We start from the raw sequence: 25,210 nt of genomic DNA on the forward strand, positions 1-25,210 counted from the left end.
ACTATACTACACCACACCACATCACTATACTACACCACCACATTACCACCAACACACGCTGTAATCTGGGTGTTGGCAGAACATCTCCTAGATCCGTCGCGACTCGCTGGAATGACAGCGTGCTCACTGACCCGCCGCAATGCCTGCTGGGATGAATTAGGAAGTAGCCGTGTGGCTTCTGTCTGTTCTTCTGATTGGAGCAGATGGTCGAGCCATCCGGCCCGTCGCCTTCCAGCGTGGTAGAGGTCAGAGTTCACTGACGGAGCACAGACCTCCGTGTAATATCTTTGTTCTCCAGGGACACGAGCAGCGAGCAGTGTGAGAATGGTACCCTATTGCTTTAGACCATCCAGTCTGCACATACAGTATACTGTCAAATAGGGTGCCATTTTGGTGACAGAGCCCCCCACTTCCAACTGTGCCGTAGGTGTGTGCAGTAAGTGTGCCAGCTGGATGTCAAGGATAGTGACCCCATTTACGCTGTGTCTGAGACGGGCTGAGACCACAGCGAGCAGTGTGAGAATGATAGTGACCCCTGAGTGACGGGCTGAGAGCCGGGATTGGTCAGGGGTTGTGGGACAGAGAGTCATATTATTTGTCTGTCTGTGTTCTCTTTGTTTCTACTAAACATTCTTAGAATGTCCTCAGATGTTCTAGAAGGTATACATGTCCTCAGATGTGCTAGAAGGTATACATGTCCTCAGATGTTCTAGAAGGTATAAATGTCCTCAGATGTTCTAGAAGGTATAAATGTCCTCAGATGTTCTAGAAGGCATAAATGTTCATAGATGTTCTAGAAGGTATAAATGTTCATAGATGTTCTAGAAGGTATAAATGTTCTCAGATGTTCTAGAAGGTATAAATGTCCTCAGATGTTCTAGAAGGCATAAATGTTCATAGATGTTCTAGAAGGTATAAATGTTCATAGATGTTCTAGAAGGTATAAATGTCCTCAGATGTTCTAGAAGGCATAAATGTCCTCAGATGTTCTAGAAGGTATAAATGTCCTCAGATGTTCTAGAAGGTATAAATGTTCATAGATGTTCTAGAAGGTATAAATGTCCTCAGATGTTCTAGAAGGCATAAATGTTCATAGATGTTCTAGAAGGTATAAATGTCCTCAGATGTTCTGGAAGGTATAAATGTCCTCAGATGTTCTAGAAGGTATAAATGTCCTCAGATGTTCTAGAAGGTATAACGTTACGTTGTTATACATTTTTTTTCATACAATCACTAGTTCGGATAAATTAATATTTTTCCTCATAAATCTACACACAATACCCCATAATCATAAAGTGAAAACTGGTATTCAGACCCTTTCCTATGAGAATCGAAAATTGAGCTCAGATGTCCACCTGTGGTAAATTAAATTGATTGGACATGATTTGAAAAGGCACACACCTGTCAATATAAGGTCCTTCAATTGACAGCACATGTCAGAGCAAAAACCAAGCCATGCGGTTGAAGGAATTGTCCGTAGAGCTCACAGGAAAGGATTGTGTCGAGTCACAGATCTGGGGAACGGTACCAAAACATTTCTGCAGCATTGAAGGTCCCCAAGAACACAGTAGCCTCCATCATTCTTAAATGTAAGAAGTTTAGAACCACCAAGATTCTTCCTAGAGGTGACCAAGAACCTGATGTGCCCCCCTGAAAGAGCTCCAGAGTTCCTAGGTGGAGATGGGAGAAACTTCCAGAAGGACAACCATCTCAGACGAAAACCACTCCTCAGTAAAAGGTTCATGACAGCCCGCTTGGAGTTTGCCAAATGGCACCTAAAGGACGCTTAGAAACAAGGTTCTCTGGTCTGATGAAACCAAGATTGAACTCTTTGGCCTGAATGCCAAGTGTCACGTCTGGAGGAAACCGTGCACCATCCCTACGGTGAAGCATGGTGGTGGCAGCATCATGCTGTGGGGATGTTTTTTAACGACAGGGACTGGAGGATTAGTCAGAATCGAGGGAAATATGAACGGAGCAAAGCACAGAGACATCCTTGATGAAAACCTGCTACAGAGCACTCAGGGCTCAGACTGGGGCGAAGGTTCACCTTCCAACAGGACAACGACACTAAGCACACAGCCAAGATAACACAGGAGTGACTTCAGGACAAGTCTCTGAATATCCTTGAGTGGCCCAGCCGGAGCCCGGACTTGAACCCGATCTAACATCTCTGGAGACCTGAAAATAGCTGTGCAGAGACGCTCCCCATCCAACCTGACAAAGCTTGGGAGAGGATCTGACAGCTTCTATCTCAAGGCCATCAGACTGTTAAACAGCCACCACTAACATTGAGTGGCTGCTGCCAACACACTGACTCAACTCCAGCCACTTTAATAATGAGAATTGATGTCAAATATATCACTAGCCACTTGCTACTTACTTGCTACCTACTTGCTACAATGCTACCTAATATAATTTTTACATACCCTACATTATTCATCGCATATGTATACGTATATACTGTACTCTATATCATCTACTGCATCCTTATGTAATACATGTATCACTAGCCACTTTAACTATGCCACTTTGTTTACATACTCATCTCATATGTATATACTGCACTCAATACCATCTACTGTATCTTGCCTATGCTGCTCTGTACCATCACTCATTCATATATCTTTATGCACATATTCTTTATCCCCTTACACTGTGTATTAGACAGTAGTTTTGGAATTGTTAGCTAGATTACTTGTTGGTTATTACTGCATTGTCGGAACTAGAAGCACAAGCATTTCGCTACACTCGCACTAACATCTGCTAACCATGTGTATGTGACAAATCAAATTTGATTTGATTTGATATAGTGCACTACTTTCGACCAGAGCCCTATAGAGTACAGTATATACATATGAGATGAATAATGTAGGGTATGTAAACATTATATTAGGTAGCATTGTTTAAAGTGGCTTGTGATATATTTTACATCAATTCTCATTATTAAAGTGGCTGGAGTTGAGTCAGTGTGTTGGCAGCAGCCACTCAATGTTAGTGGTAGCTGTTTAACAGTCTGATGGCCTTGAGATAGAAGCTGTTTTTCAGTCTCTCGGTCCCAGCTTTGATGCACCTGTACTGACCTCGCCTTCTGGATGATAGCGGGGTGAACAGGCAGTGGCTCGGGTGGTTGTTGTCCTTGATGATCTTTATGGCCTTCCTGTGACATCGGGTGGTGTAGGTGTCCTGGAGGGCAGGTAGTTTGCCCCCGGTGATGCGTTGTGCAGACCTCACTACCCTCTGGAGAGCCTTACGGTTGTGGGCGGAGCAGTTGCCGTACCAGGCGGTGATACAGCCCGACAGGATGCTCTCGATTGTGCATCTGTAGAAGTTTGTGAGTGCTTTTGGTGACAAGCCAAATTACTTCAGCCTCCTGAGGTTGAAGAGGCGCTGCTGCGCCTTCTTCACGATGCTGTCTGTGTGGGTGGACCAATTCAGTTTGTCTGTGATGTGTACGCCGAGGAACTTAAAACTTACTACCCTCTCCACTACTGTTCCATCGATGTGGATAGGGGGGTGTTCCCTCTGCTGTTTCCTGAAGTCCACAATCATCTCCTTAGTTTTGTTGATGTTGAGTGTGAGGTTATTTTCCTGACACCACACTCCGAGGGCCCTCACCTCCTCCCTGTAGGCCATCTCGTCGTTGTTGGTAATCAAGCCTACCACTGTTGTGTCGTCCGCAAACTTGATGATTGAGTTGGAGGCGTGCGTGGCCATGCAGTCGTGGGTGAACAGGGAGTACAGGAGAGGGCTCAGAACGCACCCTTGTGGGGCCCCAGTGTTGAGGATCAGCGGGGTGGAGATGTTGTTGCCTACCCTCACCACCTGGGGGCGGCCCGTCAGGAAGTCCAGTACCCAGTTGCACAGGGCGGGGTCGAGACCCAGGGTCTCGAGCTTGATGACGAGTTTGGAGGGCACTATCGTGTTAAATGCCGAGCTGTAGTCGATGAACAGCATTCTCACATAGGTATTCCTCTTGTCCAGATGGGTTAGGGCAGTGTGCAGGACCTATTTGGGCGGCAAGCAAATTGGAGTGGGCCTACGGTGTCAGGTAGGGTGGAGGTGATATGGTCCTTGACTAGTCTCTCAAAGCACTTCATGATGACAGAAGTGAGCGCTACGGGGCGGTAGTTGTTTAGCTCAGTTACCTTAGCTTTCTTGGGAACAGGAACAATGGTGGCCCTCTTGAAGCATGTGGGAACAACAGACTGGGATAGGGATTGATTGAATATGTCCGTAAACACACCAGCCAGCTGGTCTGCGCATGCTCTGAGGGCGCGGCTGGGGATGCCGTCTGGGCCTGCAGCCTTGCGAGGGTTGACACGTTTAAATGTTTTACTCACGTCGGCTGCAGTGAAGGAGAGTCTGCATGTTTTAGTGGCACTGTACTGTCCTCAAAGCGGGCAAAAAAGTTATTTAGTATGCCTGGGAGCAAGACATCCTGGTCCGTGACGGTGCTGGTTTTCTTTTTGTAATCCGTGATTGACTGTAGACCCTGCCACATACCTCTTGTGTCTGAGCCGTTGAATTGAGATTCTACTTTGTCTCTATACTGACGCTTAGCTTGTTTGATTGCCTTGCGGAGGGAATAGTTACACTGTTTGTATTCGGTCATGTTTCCAGTCACCTTGCCTTGATTAAAAGCAATGGTTAGCGCTTTCAGTTTCACGCGAATACTGCCATCAATCCACGGTTTCTGGTTTGGGAATGTTTTAATCGTTGCTATGGGAACGACATCTTCAACGCACGTTCTAATGAACTCGCACAACGTATCAGTGTATTCGTCAATGTTGTTGTCTGACGCAATACGAAACATATCCCAGTCCACGTGATGGAAGCAGTCTTGGAGTGTGGAATCAGATTGGTCGGACCAGCGTTGAACAGACCTCAGCGTGGGAGCTTCTTGTTTTAGTTTCTGTCTGTAGGCAGGGATCAACAAAATGGAGTCGTGGTCAGCTTTTCCGAAAGGAGGGCGGGGCAGGGCCTTATATGCATCGCGGAAGTTGGAATAGCAATGATCCAAGGTTTTTCCAGCCCTATATAGGGAATAGGGTTCCATAGGGCTCTGGTCTAAAGTAGTGCACTATATAGGGAATAGGGTTCTATAGGGCTCTGGTCTAAAGTAGTGCACTATATGGGAATAGGGTTCCATATGGCTCTGGTCTAAAGTAGTGCACTATATAGGGAATAGGGTTCCTTAGGGCTCTGGTCTAAAGTAGTGCACTATATTGGGAATAGGGTTCCATAGGGCTCTGGTCTAAAGTAGTGCACTATTTAGGGAATAAGGTGTCAATTTGGGACAGTCTCCACCCAGAGGAGGTGAGTTGGCCTCTGTATAAAAGCTCGGTAATGGAGTTCAGAGTTAAACGTGTCAGTAGATGTGTCATTTGAGACGGCGGTCGGTGAAAAGGGAGCGAAGAAGACAGGTTGAATTGATGACACTCTCCATCACCCATTACTGTGACCTTGGAGGGAGTAGCGTGGAGAAGCAGTGTGTGTGTTTGAGTAGCGTGGAGAAGCAGTGTGTGTGTGTGTGTAGCGTGGAGAAGCAGTGTGTGTGTGCGTGTGTGTGTTTTTGTCGCATGGAGAAGCAGTGTGTGTGTAGCGTGGAGAAGCAGTGTGTGTGTGTGTGTAGCGTGGAGAAGCAGTGTGTGTGTGTGTGTAGCGTGGAGAAGCAGTGTGTGTGTTTGAGTAGCGTGGAGAAGCAGTGTGTGTGTGTGTGTAGCGTGGAGAAGCAGTGTGTGTGTGTGTGTAGCGTGGAGAAGCAGTGTGTGTGTGTGTAGCGTGGAGAAGCAAGGTGTTTGTGTGTAGCGTGGAGAAGCAGTGTGTGTGTGTGTAGCATGGAGAAGCAGTGTGTGTGTGTGTGTAGCGTGGAGAAGCAGTGTGTGTGTGTGTGTAGTGTGGAGAAGCAGTGTGTGTGTGTGTGTAGCGTGGAGAAGCAGTGTGTGTTTGAGTAGTGTGGAGAAGCAGTGTGTGTGTTTGAGTAGCGTGGAGAAGCAGTGTGTGTGTGTGTAGCGTGGAGAAGCAGTGTGTGTTTGAGTAGTGTGGAGAAGCAGTGTGTGTGTGTGTAGCGTGGAGAAGCAGTGTGTGTGTGTTTTTGTAGCGTGGAGAAGCAGTGTGTGTGTGTTTTTGTAGCGTGGAGAAGCAGTGTGTGTGTTTTTGTAGCGTGGAGAAGCAGTGTGTGTGTGTAGCGTGGAGAAGCAGTGTGTGTGTGTGTGCGTGTGTGTGTTTTTGTCGCATGGAGAAGCAGTGTGTGTGTAGCGTGGAGAAGCAGTGTGTGTGTGTGTGCGTGTGTGTGTTTTTGTCGCATGGAGAAGCAGTGTGTGTGTGTGTGTAGCGTGGAGAAGCAGTGTGTGTGTGTGTGTAGCGTGGAGAAGCAGTGTGTGTGTGTGTGTAGCGTGGAGAAGCAGTGTGTGTGTTTGAGTAGCGTGGAGAAGCAGTGTGTGTGTGTGTAGCGTGGAGAAGCAGTGTGTGTGTGTGTAGCGTGGAGAAGCAAGGTGTTTGTGTGTAGCGTGGAGAAGCAGTGTGTGTGTGTGTAGCGTGGAGAAGCAGTGTGTGTGTGTGTAGCGTGGAGAAGCAGTGTGTGTGTGTGTGTAGCGTGGAGAAGCAGTGTGTGTGTGTAGTGTGGAGAAGCAGTGTGTGTGTGTGTGTAGCGTGGAGAAGCAGTGTGTGTTTGAGTAGTGTGGAGAAGCAGTGTGTGTGTTTGAGTAGCGTGGAGAAGCAGTGTGTGTGTGTGTAGTGGGGAGAAGCAGTGTGTGTGTGTGTAGTGTGGAGAAGCAGTGTGTGTGTTTGAGTAGCGTGGAGAAGCAGTGTGTGTGTGTGTAGTGTGGAGAAACAGTGTGTGTGTGTTTTTGTAGCGTGGAGAAGCAGTGTGTGTGTGTGTGTAGTGTGGAGAAGCAGTGTGTGTGTGTGTAGCGTGGAGAAGCAGTGTGTGTGTTTGTGTAGCGTGGAGAAGCAGTGTGTGTGTGTGAAGTGTGGAGAAGCAGTGTGTGTGTGTGTGTGTGTGTGTGTGTGTGAAGCGTGGAGAAGCAGTGTGTGTGTGTGTGTGTATGTGTGTGTGTGTGTGTGTGTGTGTGTGTGTGTGTGTGTGTGTGTGTGTGTGTGTGGCGGGGAGAAGCAGTGTGTGTGTGTGTGTGTGTGTGTGTGTGTGTGTGTGTGTGTGTGTGTGTGTGTGTGTGTGTGAAGCGTGGAGAAGCAGTGTGTGTGTGTGTGTGTGTGTGTGTGTGTGTGTGTGTGTGTGTGTGTGTGTGTGTGTGTGTGTGTGGCGTGGAAGCACCACAGTGAATCAATCCTATAAACTTTCCCCGTGAACATGCGGAGAGAAAACACAACACTCAGAGGAAGCACAACACACACACACACACACACACACACACACACACACACACACATCACAACACACATATCACAACACACAACACAACACACACAACACAACACACACATCACAATATACACACATCACAATATACACACAGAAGCACATCGCAAAACTCTCTCAATTTGTCTAGTTGCTTTACGCTTGTTATTTTCCTCAGGCTGTTTGGAGCTGAAAGGAACCCACACACACACACACACACACACACACACACACACACACACACACACACACACACAAACACAAATGGTTGAACGGCTGGTGCAATCCAATACCACCTATCAGCAATCTGTCTGTTCAAGCTGCACCATAAATTAACTCATTAATTCAGAGTGTAGTGGAGGCTGGTACAGAGCCGGGGAAGCCGGGAGGGCCTCGTCTGCTCTGACCTGGGAAGCAGGGAGGGCCTCGTCTGCTCTGACCTGGGAAGCAGGGAGGGCCTCGTCTGCTCTGACCTGGGAAGCAGGGAGGGCCTCGTCTGCTCTGACCTGGGAAGCAGGGAGGGCCTCGTCTGCTCTGACCGGGGAAGCAGGGAGGGCCTCGTCTGCTCTGACCGGGGAAGCAGGGAGGGCCTCGTCTGCTCTGACCTGGGAAGCAGGGAGGGCCTCGTCTGCTCTGACCTGGGAAGCAGGGAGGGCCTTGTCTGCTCTGACCGGGGAAGCAGGGAGGGCCTCGTCTGCTCTGACCGGGGAAGCAGGGAGGGCCTCATCTGCTCTGACCGGGGAAGCAGGGAGGGCCTCGTCTGCTCTGACCTGGGAAGCAGGGAGGGCCTCGTCTGCTCTGACCTGGGAAGCAGGGAGGGCCTCGTCTGCTCTGACCTGGGAAGCAGGGAGGGCCTCGTCTGCTCTGACCGGGGAAGCAGGGAGGGCCTCGTCTGCTCTGACCGGGGAAGCAGGGAGGGCCTCATGACAACGATACTGCACCGACCGTGCTCTGAGTGGATGTGAAACAACGTTGTGGCTGAATTGGCTCCCTATTCCCTATAGGCCCTGGATAAAAAAACTAGTGCACTTAAGATAGTCAACAGGGTGTTGTTTCAGACTTACCCTTAAACAAGTCAGCTGGAGAATGTAGACTACCCTGTACAGAGTTGGACTCACCCTTAGACAAGTCAGCTGGAGAATGTAGACTACCCTGTACAGAGTTGGACTCACCCTTAGACAAGCCAGCTGGAGAATGTAAACTACCCTGTACAGAGTTGGACTCACCCTTAGACAAGCCAGCTGGAGAATGTAAACTACCCTGTACAGAGTTGGACTCACCCTTAGACAAGCCAGCTGGAGAATGTAAACTACCCTGTACAGAGCTGGACTCACTCTTAGACAATCCAGCTGGCGAATGTAGACTACCCTGTACAGAGCTGGACTCACTCTTAGACAAGCCAGTTGTAGAATGTAAACTACCCTGTACAGAGTTGGACTCACTCTTAGACAATCCAGTTGTAGAATGTAAACTACCCTGTACAGAGCTGGACTCACCCTTAGACAAGCCAGCTGGAGAATGTAAACTACCCTGTACAGAGCTGGACTCACTCTTAGACAATCCAACTGTGCGGTTTCAGCTGCTTTGTCCTGACCCTTTGATCATCATTGTATCCTGCTGTATAAAGAGTGGAGGTGGGAAAGGGGGGAGATACAGGATTGACCAAGTTAAGTGACAGGTTGTGATTTTCATGTATTGATCAATTAGGATTGGGTTGAACTGTAGTAATGACAGGTAGGATTGAGTGGGACTGTAGTAATGAGAGGTAGATGTGGGTGGGACTGTAGTAATGACAGGTAGGAGTGGGTGAGACTGTAGTAATGACACGTAGGAGTGGGTGGGACTGTGGTAATGACATTTTACCATTAGCATTCACATTATAGCATCACTAACATTATACATTGTCAAGGAGCGGAACTTCTTCAAAAAGAGAAAGTGTCAATACAGGACTACGATCGAATCGTACTAAACCGGCTCCGACGCTCGTCGGATGTGGCAGGGCCTGCAAACCATTACAGACTGCAACAGGAAACACGGCCGCGAGCTGCCCAGTAACACAAACCTACCAGACGAGCTAAATTACCTCTATGCTCGCTTCGAGGCAAGGAACACTGAAACATGCATGAGAGCACCAGCTGTTCCGGACGACTGTGTGATCACGCTCTCCACAGCCAATGTGAGTAAGACCTTTAAACAGGTCAACGTTCACAAGGGCGAAGGGCCAGACGGATTACCAGGACGTGTACTCCGAGCATGCTGGCAAGTGTCTTCACCGACATTTTCAACCTGTCCCTGTCTGAGTCTGTAATACCAGCATGTTCAAGCTGATCACCATAGTCCTTGTGCCCAAGAACACTAAGGTAACCTGCCTAAATGACTACTGACCTGTAGCACTCATGTCTGTAGCCATGAAATGCTTTGAAAGGCTGATCATGGCTCACATCAACACCATTATCTCAGAAACCCTTAACCCACTCCAATTTTCATACCCCCCCCCCAACAGATCCACAGATGATTTTTTACTTAACACTTAAAAAAAAAAATCTTGACCTTAATTTTCTCCAGGGGTGCTGTCCCTTCACCTATCCGATGTATGTGACAATAAAACATACACAGTATATATTTATTAATATTTTTGGTATTATTGTACAAAGCTAGTGCAATGGTCTAATGGACTCTGTGGAAGATGCTATTGTTAATGCTAATGCTATGCTATTGTTGATGTGAATGCTAATAGTAATATGCTAATGCTAATGGTAAGATGCTAATGCTAATAGTATAATACTAATGTTAATGATCATGCTAATAGTAATATGCTAATGTTAATAGTAAAATGCTAACGACAATGTCAAATAAAATAAAATCTTATTTGTCACATGCACCGAATACAGGTGTAGTAGACCTTACAGTGAAATGCTGAAGACAACAGGTGTAGTAGACTTTACAGTGAAATGCTGAATACAACAGGTGTTGTAGACCTTACAGTGAAATGCTGAATACAACAGGTGTAGTAGACCTTACAGTGAAATGCTGAATACAACAGGTGTAGTAGACCTTACAGTGAAATGCTGAATACAACAGGTGTAGTAGACCTTACAGTGAAATGCTGAATACAACAGGTGTAGTAGACCTTACAGTGAAATGCTGAATACAACAGGTGTAGTAGACCTCACAGTGAAATGCTGAAGACAACAGGTGTAGTAGACTTTACAGTGAAATGCTGAATACAACAGGTGTTGTAGACCTTACAGTGAAATGCTGAATACAACAGGTGTAGTAGACCTTACAGTGAAATGCTGAATACAACAGGTGTAGTAGACCTTACAGTGAAATGCTGAATACAACAGGTGTAGTAGACCTTACAGTGAAATGCTGAATACAACAGGTGTAGTAGACCTTACAGTGAAATGCTGAATACAACAGGTGTAGTAGACCTCACAGTGAAATGCTGAATACAACAGGTGTAGTAGACCTTACAGTGAAATGCTGAATACAACAGGTGTAGTAGACCTTACAGTGAAATGCTGAATACAACAGGTGTAGTAGACCTTACAGTGAAATGCTGAATACAACAGGTGTAGTAGACCTTACAGTGAAATGCTGAATACAACAGGTGTAGTAGACCTTACAGTGAAATGCTGAATACAACAGGTGTAGTAGACCTCACAGTGAAATTCTGAATACTTACAGTGAAAAGCTTTAAGAAGTTAAGCACCTTGCTCAAGGATACATTGACAGATTTTAGCATTAGCTTTAACATTAGCATCGCTGCCACAGAGTTCACTATACTATTAGCAATAGCATTAGCATACCCTCTTCCACCAGACACGGGCTACAGGGTGCAGGTAGCATTCATTAGCTATTGTCAAGCCGTTCACATTACATCTCTCTCTCTCTCTCTATAGAAGAACACACTTAAAGGGGGAATCTGGGATTTAAACAACAACAAAGGAGTCAAATCAAATCAAATGTATTTATATAGCCCTTCGTACATCAGCTGATGTCTCAAAGTGCTGTACAGAAACCCAGCCTGAAACCCCCAAACAGCAAGCAATGCAGGTGTAGAAGCACCAACACTTTACGCCAGTCATTACTTTCAACATGCCAAAAATTTATGTACCAAACATGTAATCCCAGATTGCCACTTTAACTATGTACAATAGCTATGTTGAAGTATGTTTCTCTCTGGGGAGGCAAAGGGGGTGGCCCATTGTTGTGAATGAGTGTAAATACTTTTGGCATAGAGAACAGAGTGGTTGTAACCTATTAGGCTGGTCCTTGATCCCGAATGTAGTGTTCCTTGGGGATCGTCAGCTGTTCAAAGCTCAGGACCGGAGAAACAGAGCTTTCCAGCCTTTCATCCCAAGGCCAACATGTATTTAGAGAACGAGAGATGTAGAAAGCAACTGAGGAAGGAAATATCAATGTCTCCAGTGGTCTGTATTGGAAACTCGTTGGACAGTCTTTTAAAGCTTCGAGTTAAGGGTCATATCATTTGAAGGGATACTATGTGAGCAGCATATGAAATTAATGACTTGTGTATAAAATGTTTTACGCTCATTTGAAGTTCCTATTTCCTGTCCCTGTTGTAATTCAGACATTGGTCAGATGTTCCTATTTCCTGTCCCTGTTGTATTTCAGACATTGGTCAGATGTTCCTATTTCCTGTCCCTGTTGTATTCCAGACATTGGTCAGATGCGTCCTCCTCACGGCAGTGTGACGCCCCAGAAGAACAGCAACCTCCTGGTCATCATCGTGGTCTCCGTGGGAGCCGTTACTGTGGTAGTGGTCATCATAGTAGCGCTGATCTGCACCAGGCGCTCCTCCGCACAACAGAGAAAGTGAGTTGGATTGCCTCTTCTTCCTCACTCCCCTTCCTCCTGTTCCCCTTCCTCCTCTTCCCCTTCCTCCTGTTCCCCTTCCTCCTCACTCCCCTTCCTCCTGTTCCCCTTTCTCATGTTCCCCTTCCTCCTCACTTCCCTTCCTCCTCACTCCCCTTCCTCCTCGTTCCCCTTCCTCCTCACTCCCCTTCCTCCTGTTCCCCTTCCTCCTGTTCCCCTTCCTCCTGTTCCCCTTTCTCATGTTCCCCTTCCTCCTCACTTCCCTTCCTCCTCGCTCCCCTTCCTCCTCGTTCCCCTTCCTCCTCACTCCCCTTCCTCCTGTTCCCCTTCCTCATGTTCCCCTTCCTCCTCGCTCCCCTTCCTCCTCGTTCCCCTTCCTCCTCGTTCCCCTTCCTCCTCGTTCCCCTTCCTCCTCGTTCCCCTTCCTCCTCGCTCCCCTTCCTCCTCGTTCCCCTTCCTCCTCACTCCCCTTCCTCCTGTTCCCCTTCCTCCTGTTCCCCTTCCTCCTCACTCACCTTCCTCCTCACTCCCCTTCCTCCTCACTCCCTTTCCTCCTCACTCCCCTTCCTCCTCACTCCCCTTCCACCTCTCCCCCTTCCTCCTCATTCCCCTTCCACCTCTCCCCATTCCTCCTCACTCCCCTTCCACCTCTCCCCCTTCCTCCTCACTCCCCTTCCACCTCTCCCCATTCCTCCTCACTCCCCTTCCACCTCTCCCCATTCCTCCTCACTCCCCTTCCACCTCTCCCCATTCCTCCTCACTCCCCTTCCTCCTCACTCCCCTTCCTCCTGTTCCCCTTCCTCCTCACTCCCCTTCCTCCTCTCCCCATTTATCCTCACTCCCCTTCCACCTCTCCCCATTCCTCCTCACTCCCCTTCCACCTCTCCCCATTCCTCCTCACTCCCCTTCCACCTCTCCCCATTCCTCCTCACTCCCCTTCCTCCTCACTCCCCTTCCTCCTGTTCCCCTTCCTCCTCACTCCCTTTCCTCCTCACTCCCTTTCCTCCTCACCCCCATTCCTCCTCACCCCCATTCCTCCTCACCCCCATTCCTCCCACAGTTAGAGTTGTATAGGAGTTGTATTTTTACCAGTAATCTACCAGAATTGTTGTGACTTTCAAGGATTTTATGCAATTTTTCACAAGACATCTAGTGGCTATTTTGGTACTTCAGATTATCACAGGTGTCTGTAATTATCTCAGTTCCTCTACATCAGATTACCACAGGGGTGTAATTATCTCTGGCCCTCTACATCAGATTATAACAGGGGTGTAATTATATCTGGCCCTCTACTTCAGATTATCACAAGGGTGTAATTGTCTCTGGCCCTCTACTTCAGATTATCACAGGGGTGTAATTATCTCTGGCCCTCTACTTCAGATTACCACAGGGGTGTAATTATCTCTGTCCCTCTACTTCAGATTATCACAGGTGTCTTTAATTATCTCTGGCCCTCTACTTCAGATTATCACAGGGGTGTAATTATCTCTGGCCCTCTACTTCAGATTATCACAGGTGTCTGTAATTATCTCTGGCCCTCTACTTCAGATTACCACAGGGGTGTAATTATCTCTGTCCCTCTACTTCAGATTATCACAGGTGTCTGTAATTATCTCTGGCCCTCTACTTCAGATTATCACAGGGGTGTAATTATCTCTGGCCCTCTACATCAGATTACCACAGGGGTGTAATTATCTCTGTCCCTCTACATCAGATTATCACCGGTGTCTGTAATTATCTCTGGCCCTCTACTTCAGATTACCACAGGGGTGTAATTATCTCTGTCCCTCTACTTCAGATTATCACAGGTGTCTGTAATTATCTCTGGCCCTCTACTTCAGATTATCACAGGGGTGTAATTATCTCTGGCCCTCTACTTCAGATTATCACAGGTGTCTGTAATTATCTCTGGCCCTCTACTTCAGATTATCACAGGGGTGTAATTATCTCTGGCCCTCTACAAAGCTGTAGAACATTATCCTAAATATCAATATCAATTTTGTGAATACCATTGGTGATTAATATGGTGATTAATATGGTGATTAATATGGTGATTAATATGGTGATTAATGTGGTGATTAATATGGTGATTAATATGGTGATTAATATGGTGATTAATATGGTGATTAATATGGTGATTAATGTGGTGATTAATATGGTGATTAATATGGTGATTAATATGGTGATTAATATGGTGATTAATGTGGTGATTAATATGGTGATTAATATGGGTGATTAATGTGGTGATTAATATGGTGATTAATGTGGTGATTAATATGGTGATTAATGTGGTGATTAATATGGTGATTAATGTGGTGATTAATATGGTGATTAATATGGTGATTAATATGGTGATTAATATGGTGATTAATATGGTGATTAATATGGTGATTAATGTGGTGATTAATGTGGTGATTAATATGGTGATTAATATGGTGATTAATATGGTGATTAATATGGTGATTAATGTGGTGATTAATATGGTGATTAATATGGTGATTAATATGGTGATTAATATGGTGATTAATATGGTGATTAATGTGGTGATTAATATGGTGATTAATATGGTGATTAATATGGTGATTAATGTGGTGATTAATATGGTGATTAATATGGTGATTAATATGGTGATTAATATGGTGATTAATATGGTGATTAATATGGTGATTAATATGGTGATTAATATGGTGATTAATATGGTGATTAATATGGTGATTAATATGGTGATTAATATGGTGATTAATGTGGTGATTAATATGGTGATTAATATGGTGATTAATATGGTGATTAATATGGTGATTAATATGGTGATTTGTTGTCAGTGTTTTGTCTTTGTCGTCAGTCTTTTGTCTTTGTTGTCAGTGTTTTGTCTTTGTCTTTGTCGTCAGCGTTTTGTCTTTGTCGTCAGTGTTTTGTCTTTGTTGTCAGTGTTTTGTCTTTGTCGTCAGTGTTTTGTCTTTATCTTTGTTGTCAGTGTTTTGTCTTTGTCTTTGTCGTCAGTGTTTTGTCTTTGTCTTTGTCGTCAGTGTTTTGTCTTTTTTGTCAGTGTTTTGTCTTGTTGTCAGTGTTTTGTCTTTGTTGTCAGTGTTTTGTCTTTGTCGTCAGTGTTTTGTCTTTGTCGTCAGTGTTTTGTCTTTGTTGTCAGTGTTTTGTCTTTGTCGTCAGTGTTTTGTCTTATCTTTGTTGTCAGTGTTTTGTCTTTGTCTTTGTCGTCAGTGTTTTGTCTTTGTCTTTGTCGTCAGTGTTTTGTCTTTGTTGTCAGTGTTTTGTCTTTGTTGTCAGCGTTTTGTCTTTGTCGTCAGTGTTTTGTCTTTGTTGTCAGTGTTTTGTCTTTGTCTTTGTCGTCAGTGTTTTGTCTTTGTTGTCAGTGTTTTGTCTTTGTCGTCAGTGTTTTGTCTTTGTTGTCAGTGTTTTGTCTTTGTCTTTGTCGTCAGTGTTTTGTCTTTGTTGTCAGTGTTTTGTCTTTGTCGTCAGCGTTTTGTCTTTGTCTTTGTCGTCAGTGTTTTGTCTTTGTCGTCAGCGTTTTGTCTTTGTCTTTGTCGTCAGTGTTTTGTCTTTGTTGTCAGTGTTTTGTCTTTGTTGTCAGTGTTTTGTCTTTGTCGTCAGTGTTTTGTCTTTGTCGTCAGTGTTTTGTCTTTGTCTTTGTTGTCAGTGTTTTGTCTTTGTCTTTGTCGTCAGTGTTTTGTCTTTGTTGTCAGTGTTTGTCTTTGTCGTCAGCGTTTGTCTTTGTCTTTGTCGTCAGTGTTTTGTCTTTGTTGTCAGTGTTTTGTCTTTGTTGTCAGTGTTTTGTCTTTGGTCGTCAGTGTTTTGTCTTTGTTGTCAGCGTTTTGTCTTTGTCGTCAGTGTTTTGTCTTTGTTGTCAGTGTTTTGTCTTTGTCGTCAGTGTTTTGTCTTTGTCTTTGTTGTCAGTGTTTTGTCTTTGTCTTTGTTGTCAGTGTTTTGTCTTTGTCTTTGTTGTCAGTGTTTTGTCTTTGTTGTCAGTGTTTTGTCTTTGTCGTCAGTGTTTTGTCTTTATCTTTGTTGTCAGTGTTTTGTCTTTGTCTTTGTTGTCAGTGTTTTGTCTTTGTCGTCAGTGTTTTGTCTTTGTCTTTGTCATCAGTGTTTTGTCTTTGTCTTTGTCGTCAGTGTTTTGTCTTTGTCTTTGTGGTCAGTGTTTTGTCTTTGTCTTTGTCGTCAGTGTTTTGTCTTTGTCGTCAGTGTTTTGTCTTTGTCGTCAGTGTTTTGTCTTTGTCTTTGTCGTCAGTGTTTTTGTCTTTGTCTTTGTCGTCAGTGTTTTGTCTTTGTCTTTGTCGTCAGTGTTTTGGTCTTTGTCGTCAGTGTTTTGTCTTTGTCTTTGTCGTCAGTGTTTTGTCTTTGTCTTTGTCATCAGTGTTTTGTCTTTGTCTTTGTCGTCAGTGTTTTGTCTTTGTTGTCAGTGTTTTGTCTTTGTTGTCAGCGTTTTGTCTTTGTCGTCAGTGTTTTGTCTTTGTTGTCAGTGTTTTGTCTTTGTTGTCAGTGTTTTGTCTTTGTCGTCAGTGTTTTGTCTTTGTTGTCAGTGTTTTGTCTTTGTCTTTGTCGTCAGTGTTTTGTCTTTGTTGTCAGTGTTTTGTCTTTGTCGTCAGTGTTTTGTCTTTGTTGTCAGTGTTTTGTCTTTGTCTTTGTCGTCAGTGTTTTGTCTTTGTTGTCAGTGTTTTGTCTTTGTCGTCAGCGTTTTGTCTTTGTCTTTGTCGTCAGTGTTTTGTCTTTGTCGTCAGCGTTTTGTCTTTGTCTTTGTCGTCAGTGTTTTGTCTTTGTTGTCAGTGTTTTGTCTTTGTTGTCAGTGTTTTGTCTTTGTCGTCAATGTTTTGTCTTTGTCGTCAGTGTTTTGTCTTTGTCTTTGTTGTCAGTGTTTTGTCTTTGTCTTTGTCGTCAGTGTTTTGTCTTTGTTGTCAGTGTTTTGTCTTTGTCGTCAGCGTTTTGTCTTTGCCTTTGTCGTCAGTGTTTTGTCTTTGTTGTCAGTGTTTTGTCTTTGTTGTCAGTGTTTTTGTCTTTGTCGTCAGTGTTTTGTCTTTGTTGTCAGCGTTTTGTCTTTGTCGTCAGTGTTTTGTCTTTGTTGTCAGTGTTTTTGTCTTTGTCGTCAGTGTTTTGTCTTTGTCTTTGTTGTCAGTGTTTTGTCTTTGTCTTTGTTGTCAGTGTTTTGTCTTTGTCTTTGTTGTCAGTGTTTTGTCTTTGTTGTCAGTGTTTTGTCTTTGTCGTCAGTGTTTTGTCTTTGTCTTTGTTGTCAGTGTTTTGTCTTTGTCTTTGTTGTCAGTGTTTTGTCTTTGTCGTCAGTGTTTTGTCTTTGTCTTTGTCGTCAGTGTTTTGTCTTTGTCTTTGTCGTCAGTGTTTTGTCTTTGTCTTTGTCGTCAGTGTTTTGTCTTTGTCGTCAGTGTTTTGTCTTTGTCTTTGTCGTCAGTGTTTTGTCTTTGTCTTTGTCATCAGTGTTTTGTCTTTGTCTTTGTCGTCAGTGTTTTGTCTTTGTCTTTGTCGTCAGTGTTTTGTCTTTGTCTTTGTGGTCAGTGTTTTGTCTTTGTCTTTGTTGTCAGTGTTTGTCTTTGTCTTTGTTGTCAGTGTTTTGTCTTTGTCGTCAGTGTTTGTCTTTGTCTTTGTCATCAGTGTTTTGTCTTTGTCTTGTCGTCAGTGTTTTGTCTTTGTCTTTGTCGTCAGTGTTTTGTCATTGTCTTTGTTGTCAGTGTTTTGTCTTTGTCTTTGTCGTCAGTGTTTTGTCTTGTCGTCAGTGTTTTGTCTTTGTCGTCAGTGTTTTGTCTTTGTCGTCAGTGTTTTGTCTTTGTCGTCAGTGTTTTGTCTTTGTCTTTGTCGTCAGTGTTTTGTCTTTGTCTTTGTGGTCAGTGTTTTGTCTTTGTCTTTGTTGTCAGTGTTTTGTCTTTGTCGTCAGTGTTTTGTCTTTGTCTTTGTCATCAGTGTTTTGTCTTTGTCTTTGTCGTCAGTGTTTTGTCTTTGTCTTTGTGGTCAGTGTTTTGTCTTTGTCTTTGTCGTCAGTGTTTTGTCTTTGTCGTCAGTGTTTTGTCTTTGTCGTCAGTGTTTTGTCTTTGTCTTTGTCGTCAGTGTTTTGTCTTTGTCTTTGTCGTCAGTGTTTTGTCTTTGTCTTTGTGGTCAGTGTTTTGTCTTTGTCTTTGTGGTCAGTGTTTTGTCTTTGTCTTTGTTGTCAGTGTTTTGTCTTTGTCGTCAGTGTTTTGTCTTTGTCTTTGTTGTCAGTGTTTTGTCTTTGTCGTCAGTGTTTTGTCTTTGTCTTTGTCATCAGTGTTTTGTCTTTGTCTTTGTCGTCAGTGTTTTGTCTTTGTCTTTGTCGTCAGTGTTTTGTCATTGTCTTTGTTGTCAGTGTTTTGTCTTTGTCTTTGTCGTCAGTGTTTTGTCTTTGTCGTCAGTGTTTTGTCTTTGTCGTCAGTGTTTTGTCTTTGTCGTCAGTGTTTTGTCATTGTCTTTGTCGTCAGTGTTTTGTCTTTGTCTTTGTGGTCAGTGTTTTGTCTTTGTCTTTGTTGTCAGTGTTTTGTCTTTGTCGTCAGTGTTTTGTCTTTGTCTTTGTCATCAGTGTTTTGGCTCCAAACTGGTGGCAGTTGTAAAAAAAAGTAAATAGCTGGAAGAGTTGGGGAGATAATTTGAAAATAATGCCATTGTTGATTACTTTAGCTATTTTCTCTTGAATCATCTGATCTATCTACCAGAAACGAATATGGACACAGTTATAAAAACGTATACATTATTTAAATATATATATTATTTTTAATTATTCAAGTATAAATGACCAAAGTTACCATAGATTGCTATAGATAACCTGTTAATTACCAACAATTAATGATAATTATTTGATAACTTTTGGTAAGTTAACGGTAACTTTGCAACCCTAGAAGGAGGAACTCTGTGGTCTGCTAGCAGGTTAATTAACACAGCTTCAGCATCCTCTCTTATTTCAAAACCGTTAGCTCAGGAGCGGCACTCTGTTATCTGTTAGTCTGATATCCTGTTAACACATGTTATATTTATTAAACATTCTGATATCCTGTTAACACATGTTATATTTAAACATTCTGATATCCTGTTAGCACGTGTTATATTTCTATTTAATAAACAGTCTGATATCCTGTTAAATCAAATCAAATCAAATCAAATGTATTTATATAGCCCTTCGTACATCAGCTGATATCTCAAAGTGCTGTACAGAAACCCAGCCTAAAACCCCAAACAGCAAGCAATGCAGGTGTAGAAGCGTGGTGCAGGTGTATATAGCCCATTGAGTGAGAGCAATGCAGGTGTAGAAGCATGGTGCAGGTGTATATAGCCCATTGAGTGAGAGCAATGCAGGTGTAGAAGCATGGTGCAGGTGTATATAGCCCATTGAGTGAGAGCAATGCAGGTGTAGAAGCATGGTGCAGGTGTATATAGCCCATTGAGTGAGAGCAATGCAGGTGTAGAAGCATGGTGCAGGTGTATATAGCCCATTGAGTGAGAGCAATGCAGGTGTAGAAGCTGGTGCAGGTGTATATAGCCCATTGAGTGAGAGCAATGCAGGTGTAGAAGCATGGTGCAGGTGTATATAGCCCATTGAGTGAGAGCAATGCAGGTGTAGAAGCATGGTGCAGGTGTATATAGCCCATTGAGTGAGAGCAATGCAGGTGTAGAAGCATGGTGCAGGTGTATATAGGCCCATTGAGTGAGAGCAATGCAGGTGTAGAAGCATGGTGCAGGTGTATATAGCCCATTGAGTGAGAGCAATGCCGGTGTAGAAGCATGGTGCAGGTGTATATAGCCCATTGAGTGAGAGCAATGCAGGTGTAGAAGCATGGTGCAGGTGTATATAGCCCATTGAGTGAGAGCAATGCAGGTGTAGAAGCATGGTGCAGGGTGTATATAGCCCATTGAGTGAGAGCAATGCAGGTGTAGAAGCACGGTGGCAGAGTGTAATATAGCCCATTGAGTGAGAGCAATGCAGGTGTAGAAGCACGGTGCAGGTGTATATAGCCCATTGAGTGAGAGCAATGCAGGTGTAGAAGCACGGTGCAGGTGTATATAGCCCATTGAGTGAGAGCAATGCAGGTGGTAGAAGCACGGTGCAGGTGTATATAGCCCATTGAGTGAGAGCAATGCAGGTGTAGAAGCATGGTGCAGGTGTAATATAGCCCATTGAGTGAGAGCAATGCAGGTGTAGAAAGCATGGTGCCAGGTGTATATAGCCCCATTGAGTGAGAGCAATGCAGGTGTAAGAAGCAATGGTGCAGGTGTATATAGCCCATTGAGTGAGAGCAATGCAGGTGTAGAAGCATGGTGCAGGTGTATATAGCCCATTGAGAGCATGCAGGTGTAGAAGCATGGTGCAGGTGTATATAGCCCATTGAGTGAGAGCAATGCAGTGTAGAAGCATGGTGCAGGTGTATATAGCCCATTGAGTGAGAGCAATGCAGGTGTAGAAGCATGGTGCAGGTGTATATAGCCCATTGAGTGAGAGCAATGCAAGGTGTAGAAGCATGGTGCAGGTGTATATAGCCCATTGAGTGAGAGCAATGCAGGTGTAGAAGCATGGTGCAGGTGTATATAGCCCATTGAGTGAGAGCAATGCAGGTGTAGAAGCATGGTGCAGGTGTATATAGCCCATTGAGTGAGAGCAATGCAGGTGTAGAAGCATGGTGCAGGTGTATATAGCCCATTGAGTGAGAGCAATGCAGGTGTAGAAGCATGGGTGCAGGTGTATATAGCCCATTGAGTGAGAGCAATGCAGGTGTAGAAGCATGGTGCAGGTGTATATAGCCCATTGAGTGAGAGCAATGCAGGTGTAGAAGCATGGTGCAGGTGTATATAGCCCATTGAGTGAGAGCAATGCAGGTGTAGAAGCATGGTGCAGGTGTATATAGCCCATTGAGTGAGAGCAATGCAGGTGTAGAAGCATGGTGCAGGTGTATATAAGCCCATTGAGTGAGAGCAAATGCAGGTGTAGAAGCATGGTGGCAGGTGTATATAGCCCATTGAGTGAGAGCAATGCAGGTGTAGAAGCATGGTGCAGGTGGATATAGCCCATTGAGTGAGAGCAATGCAGGTGTAGAAGCATGGTTGCAGGTGTATATAGCCCATTGAGTGAGAGCAATGCAGGTTGTAGAGCATGGTGCAGGTGTGTATATAGCCCATTGAGTGAGAGCAATGCAGGTGTAGAAGGCACGGTGCAGGTGTATATAGCCCATTGAGTGAGAGCAATGCAGGTGTAGAAGCACGGTGCAGGTGTATATAGCCCATTGAGTGAGAGCAATGCAGGTGTTAGAAGCACGGTGCAGGTGTATATAGCCCCATTGAGTGAGAGCAATGCAGGTGTAGAAGCACGGTGCGGTGTTATAGCCCCATTGAGTGAGAGCATGCAGGTGTAGAACATGGTGCAGGTGTATATAGCCCATTGAGTGAGAGCAATGCAGGTGTAGAAGCATGGTGCAGGTGTATATAGCGCCATTGAGTGAGAGCAATGCAGGTGTAGAAGCATGGTGCAGGTGGATATAGCCCATTGAGTGAGAGCATGCAGGTGTAGAAGCTGGTGCAGGTGTATATAGCCCATTGAGTGAGAGCAATGCAGGTGTAGAAGCATGGTGCAGGGTGTATATAGCCCATTGAGTGAGAGCAATGCAGGTGTAGAAGCATGGTGCAGGTGTATATAGCCCATTGAGTGAGAGCAATGCAGGTGTAGAAGCATGGTGCAGGTGTATATAGCCCATTGAGTGAGAGCAATGCAGGTGTAGAAGCATGGTGCAGGTGTATATAGCCCATTGAGTGAGAGCAATGCAGGTGTAGAAGCATGGTGCAGGTGTATATAGCCCATTGAGTGAGAGCAATGCAGGTGTAGAAGCATGGTGCAGGTGTATATAGCCCATTGAGTGAGAGCAATGCAGGTGTAGAAGCACGGTGCAGGTGTATATAGCCCATTGAGTGAGAGCAATGCAGGTGTAGAAGCACGGTGCAGGTGTATATAGCCCATTGAGTGAGAGCAATGCAGGTGTAGAAGCATGGTGCAGGTGTATATAGCCCATTGAGTGAGAGCAATGCAGGTGTAGAAGCATGGTGCAGGTGTATATAGCCCATTGAGTGAGAGCAATGCAGGTGTAGAAGCATGGTGCAGGTGTATATAGCCCATTGAGTGAGAGCAATGCAGGTGTAGAAGCACGGTGCAGGTGTATATAGCCCATTGAGTGAGAGCAATGCAGGTGTAGAAGCACGGTGCAGGTGTATATAGCCCATTGAGTGAGAGCAATGCAGGTGTAGAAGCATGGTGCAGGTGTATATAGCCCATTGAGTGAGAGCAATGCAGGTGTAGAAGCATGGTGCAGGTGTATATAGCCCATTGAGTGAGAGCAATGCAGGTGTAGAAGCATGGTGCAGGTGTATATAGCCCATTGAGTGAGAGCAATGCAGGTGTAGAAGCATGGTGCAGGTGTATATAGCCCATTGAGTGAGAGCAATGCAGGTGTAGAAGCATGGTGCAGGTGTATATAGCCCATTGAGTGAGAGCAATGCAGGTGTAGAAGCATGGTGCAGGTGTATATAGCCCATTGAGTGAGAGCAATGCAGGTGTAGAAGCATGGTGCAGGTGTATATAGCCCATTGAGTGAGAGCAATGCAGGTGTAGAAGCATGGTGCAGGTGTATATAGCCCATTGAGTGAGAGCAATGCAGGTGTAGAAGCATGGTGCAGGTGTATATAGCCCATTGAGTGAGAGCAATGCAGGTGTAGAAGCATGGTGCAGGTGTATATAGCCCATTGAGTGAGAGCAATGCAGGTGTAGAAGCATGGTGCAGGTGTATATAGCCCATTGAGTGAGAGCAATGCAGGTGTAGAAGCATGGTGCAGGTGTATATAGCCCATTGAGTGAGAGCAATGCAGGTGTAGAAGCATGGTGCAGGTGTATATAGCCCATTGAGTGAGAGCAATGCAGGTGTAGAAGCATGGTGCAGGTGTATATAGCCCATTGAGTGAGAGCAATGCAGGTGTAGAAGCATGGTGCAGGTGTATATAGCCCATTGAGTGAGAGCAATGCAGGTGTAGAAGCATGGTGCAGGTGTATATAGCCCATTGAGTGAGAGCAATGCAGGTGTAGAAGCATGGTGCAGGTGTATATAGCCCATTGAGTGAGAGCAATGCAGGTGTAGAAGCATGGTGCAGGTGTATATAGCCCATTGAGTGAGAGCAATGCAGGTGTAGAAGCATGGTGCAGGTGTATATAGCCCATTGAGTGAGAGCAATGCAGGTGTAGAAGCACGGTGCAGGTGTATATAGCCCATTGAGTGAGAGCAATGCAGGTGTAGAAGCACGGTGCAGGTGTATATAGCCCATTGAGTGAGAGCAATGCAGGTGTAGAAGCATGGTGCAGGTGTATATAGCCCATTGAGTGAGAGCAATGCAGGTGTAGAAGCATGGTGCAGGTGTATATAGCCCATTGAGTGAGAGCAATGCAGGTGTAGAAGCATGGTGCAGGTGTATATAGCCCATTGAGTGAGAGCAATGCAGGTGTAGAAGCATGGTGCAGGTGTATATAGCCCATTGAGTGAGAGCAATGCAGGTGTAGAAGCATGGTGCAGGTGTATATAGCCCATTGAGTGAGAGCAATGCAGGTGTAGAAGCATGGTGCAGGTGTATATAGCCCATTGAGTGAGAGCAATGCAGGTGTAGAAGCATGGTGCAGGGTGGATATAGCCCATTGAGTGAGAGCCTGAGAGCAATTTGGAAGGTGTAAGAAGCATGGTGCAGGTTTAATAGCCCATGAGTGACCAGCAATGCAATTGAGTGAGAGCAATGCAGGTGTAGACAGCATGGTGCAAGGTGTATATAGCCCATTGAGTGAGAGCAATGCAGGTTGTAGAAGCATGGTGCAGGTGTATATAGCCCATTGAGTGAGAGCAATGCAGGTGTAGAAGCATGGTGCAGGTGTATATAGCCCATTGAGTGAGAGCAATGCAGGTGTAGAAGCATGGTGCAGGTGTATATAGCCCATTGAGTGAGAGCAATGCAGGTGTAGAAGCATGGTGCAGGTGTATATAGCCCATTGAGTGAGAGCAATGCAGGTGTAGAGGCATGGTGCAGGTGTATATAGCCCATTGAGTGAGAGCAATGCAGGTTGTAGAAGCATGGTGCAGGTGTATATAGCCCAATTGAGTGAGAGCAATGCAGGTGTAGAAGCATGGTGCAGGTGTAGAAGCATGGTGCAGGTGTAGAAGCATGATGCAGGGTGTATATAGCCCATTGAGTGAGAGCAATGCAGGTGTAGAAGCATGGTGCAGGTGTAGAAGCATGATGCAGGTGTAGAAGCATGGTGCAGGTGTAGAAGCATGGTGCAGGTGTATATAGCCCATTGAGTGAGAGCAATGCAGGTGATAGAAGCATGATGCAGGTGTATATAGCCCATTGAGTGAGAGCAATGCAGGTGTAGAAGCATGGTGCAGGTGTAGAAGCATGGTGCAGGTGTAGAAGCATGATGCAGGTGTATATAGCCCATTGAGTGAGAGCAATGCAGGTGTAGAAGCATGGTGCAGGTGTAGAAGCATGGTGCAGGTGTAGAAGCATGGTGCAGGTGTAGAAGCATGGTGCAGGTGTAGAAGCATGGTGCAGGTGTAGAAGCATGGTGCAGGTGTATATAGCCCATTGAGTGAGAGCAATGCAGTGTAGAGGCATGGTGCAGGTGTATATAGCCCATTGAGTGAGAGCAATGCAGGTGTAGAAGCATGGTGCAGGTGTATATAGCCCATTGAGTGAGAGCAATGCAGGTGTAGAAGCATGGTGCAGGTGTATATAGCCCATTGAGTGAGAGCAATGCAGGTGTAGAAGCATGGTGCAGGTGTATATAGCCCATTGAGTGAGAGCAATGCAGGTGTAGAAGCATGGTGCAGGTGTAGAAGCACGGTGCAGGGTAAGAAGCACGGTGCAGGTGTAGAAGCACGGTGCAGGTGAAAGCACGGTGCAGGCTAGCCCTCGGTTAGAAGCACGGTGCAGGTGTAGAAGCACGGTGCAGGTGTAGAAGCATGGTGCAGG

The 25,210-nt window shown here is 45.2% G+C and overlaps 1 protein-coding gene across 1 annotated transcript in view; it reads left to right on the top strand.

Annotated features, from left to right (window-relative positions):
- Window positions 1-25,210, top strand: part of dcc (DCC netrin 1 receptor) — a 699,685-nt gene that overhangs the window by 577,553 nt on the left and 96,922 nt on the right. Inside the window, exon 23 of the mRNA XM_031825895.1 lies at window positions 12,046-12,202. Coding sequence (XP_031681755.1) covers window positions 12,046-12,202 — 157 coding nt within the window. The remainder of the gene's footprint in view (window positions 1-12,045; window positions 12,203-25,210) is intronic.

Source organism: Oncorhynchus kisutch, linkage group LG6, assembly GCF_002021735.2.
Source record: "Oncorhynchus kisutch isolate 150728-3 linkage group LG6, Okis_V2, whole genome shotgun sequence".
In the NCBI taxonomy this organism is placed as follows: Eukaryota; Metazoa; Chordata; class Actinopteri; order Salmoniformes; family Salmonidae; genus Oncorhynchus; species Oncorhynchus kisutch.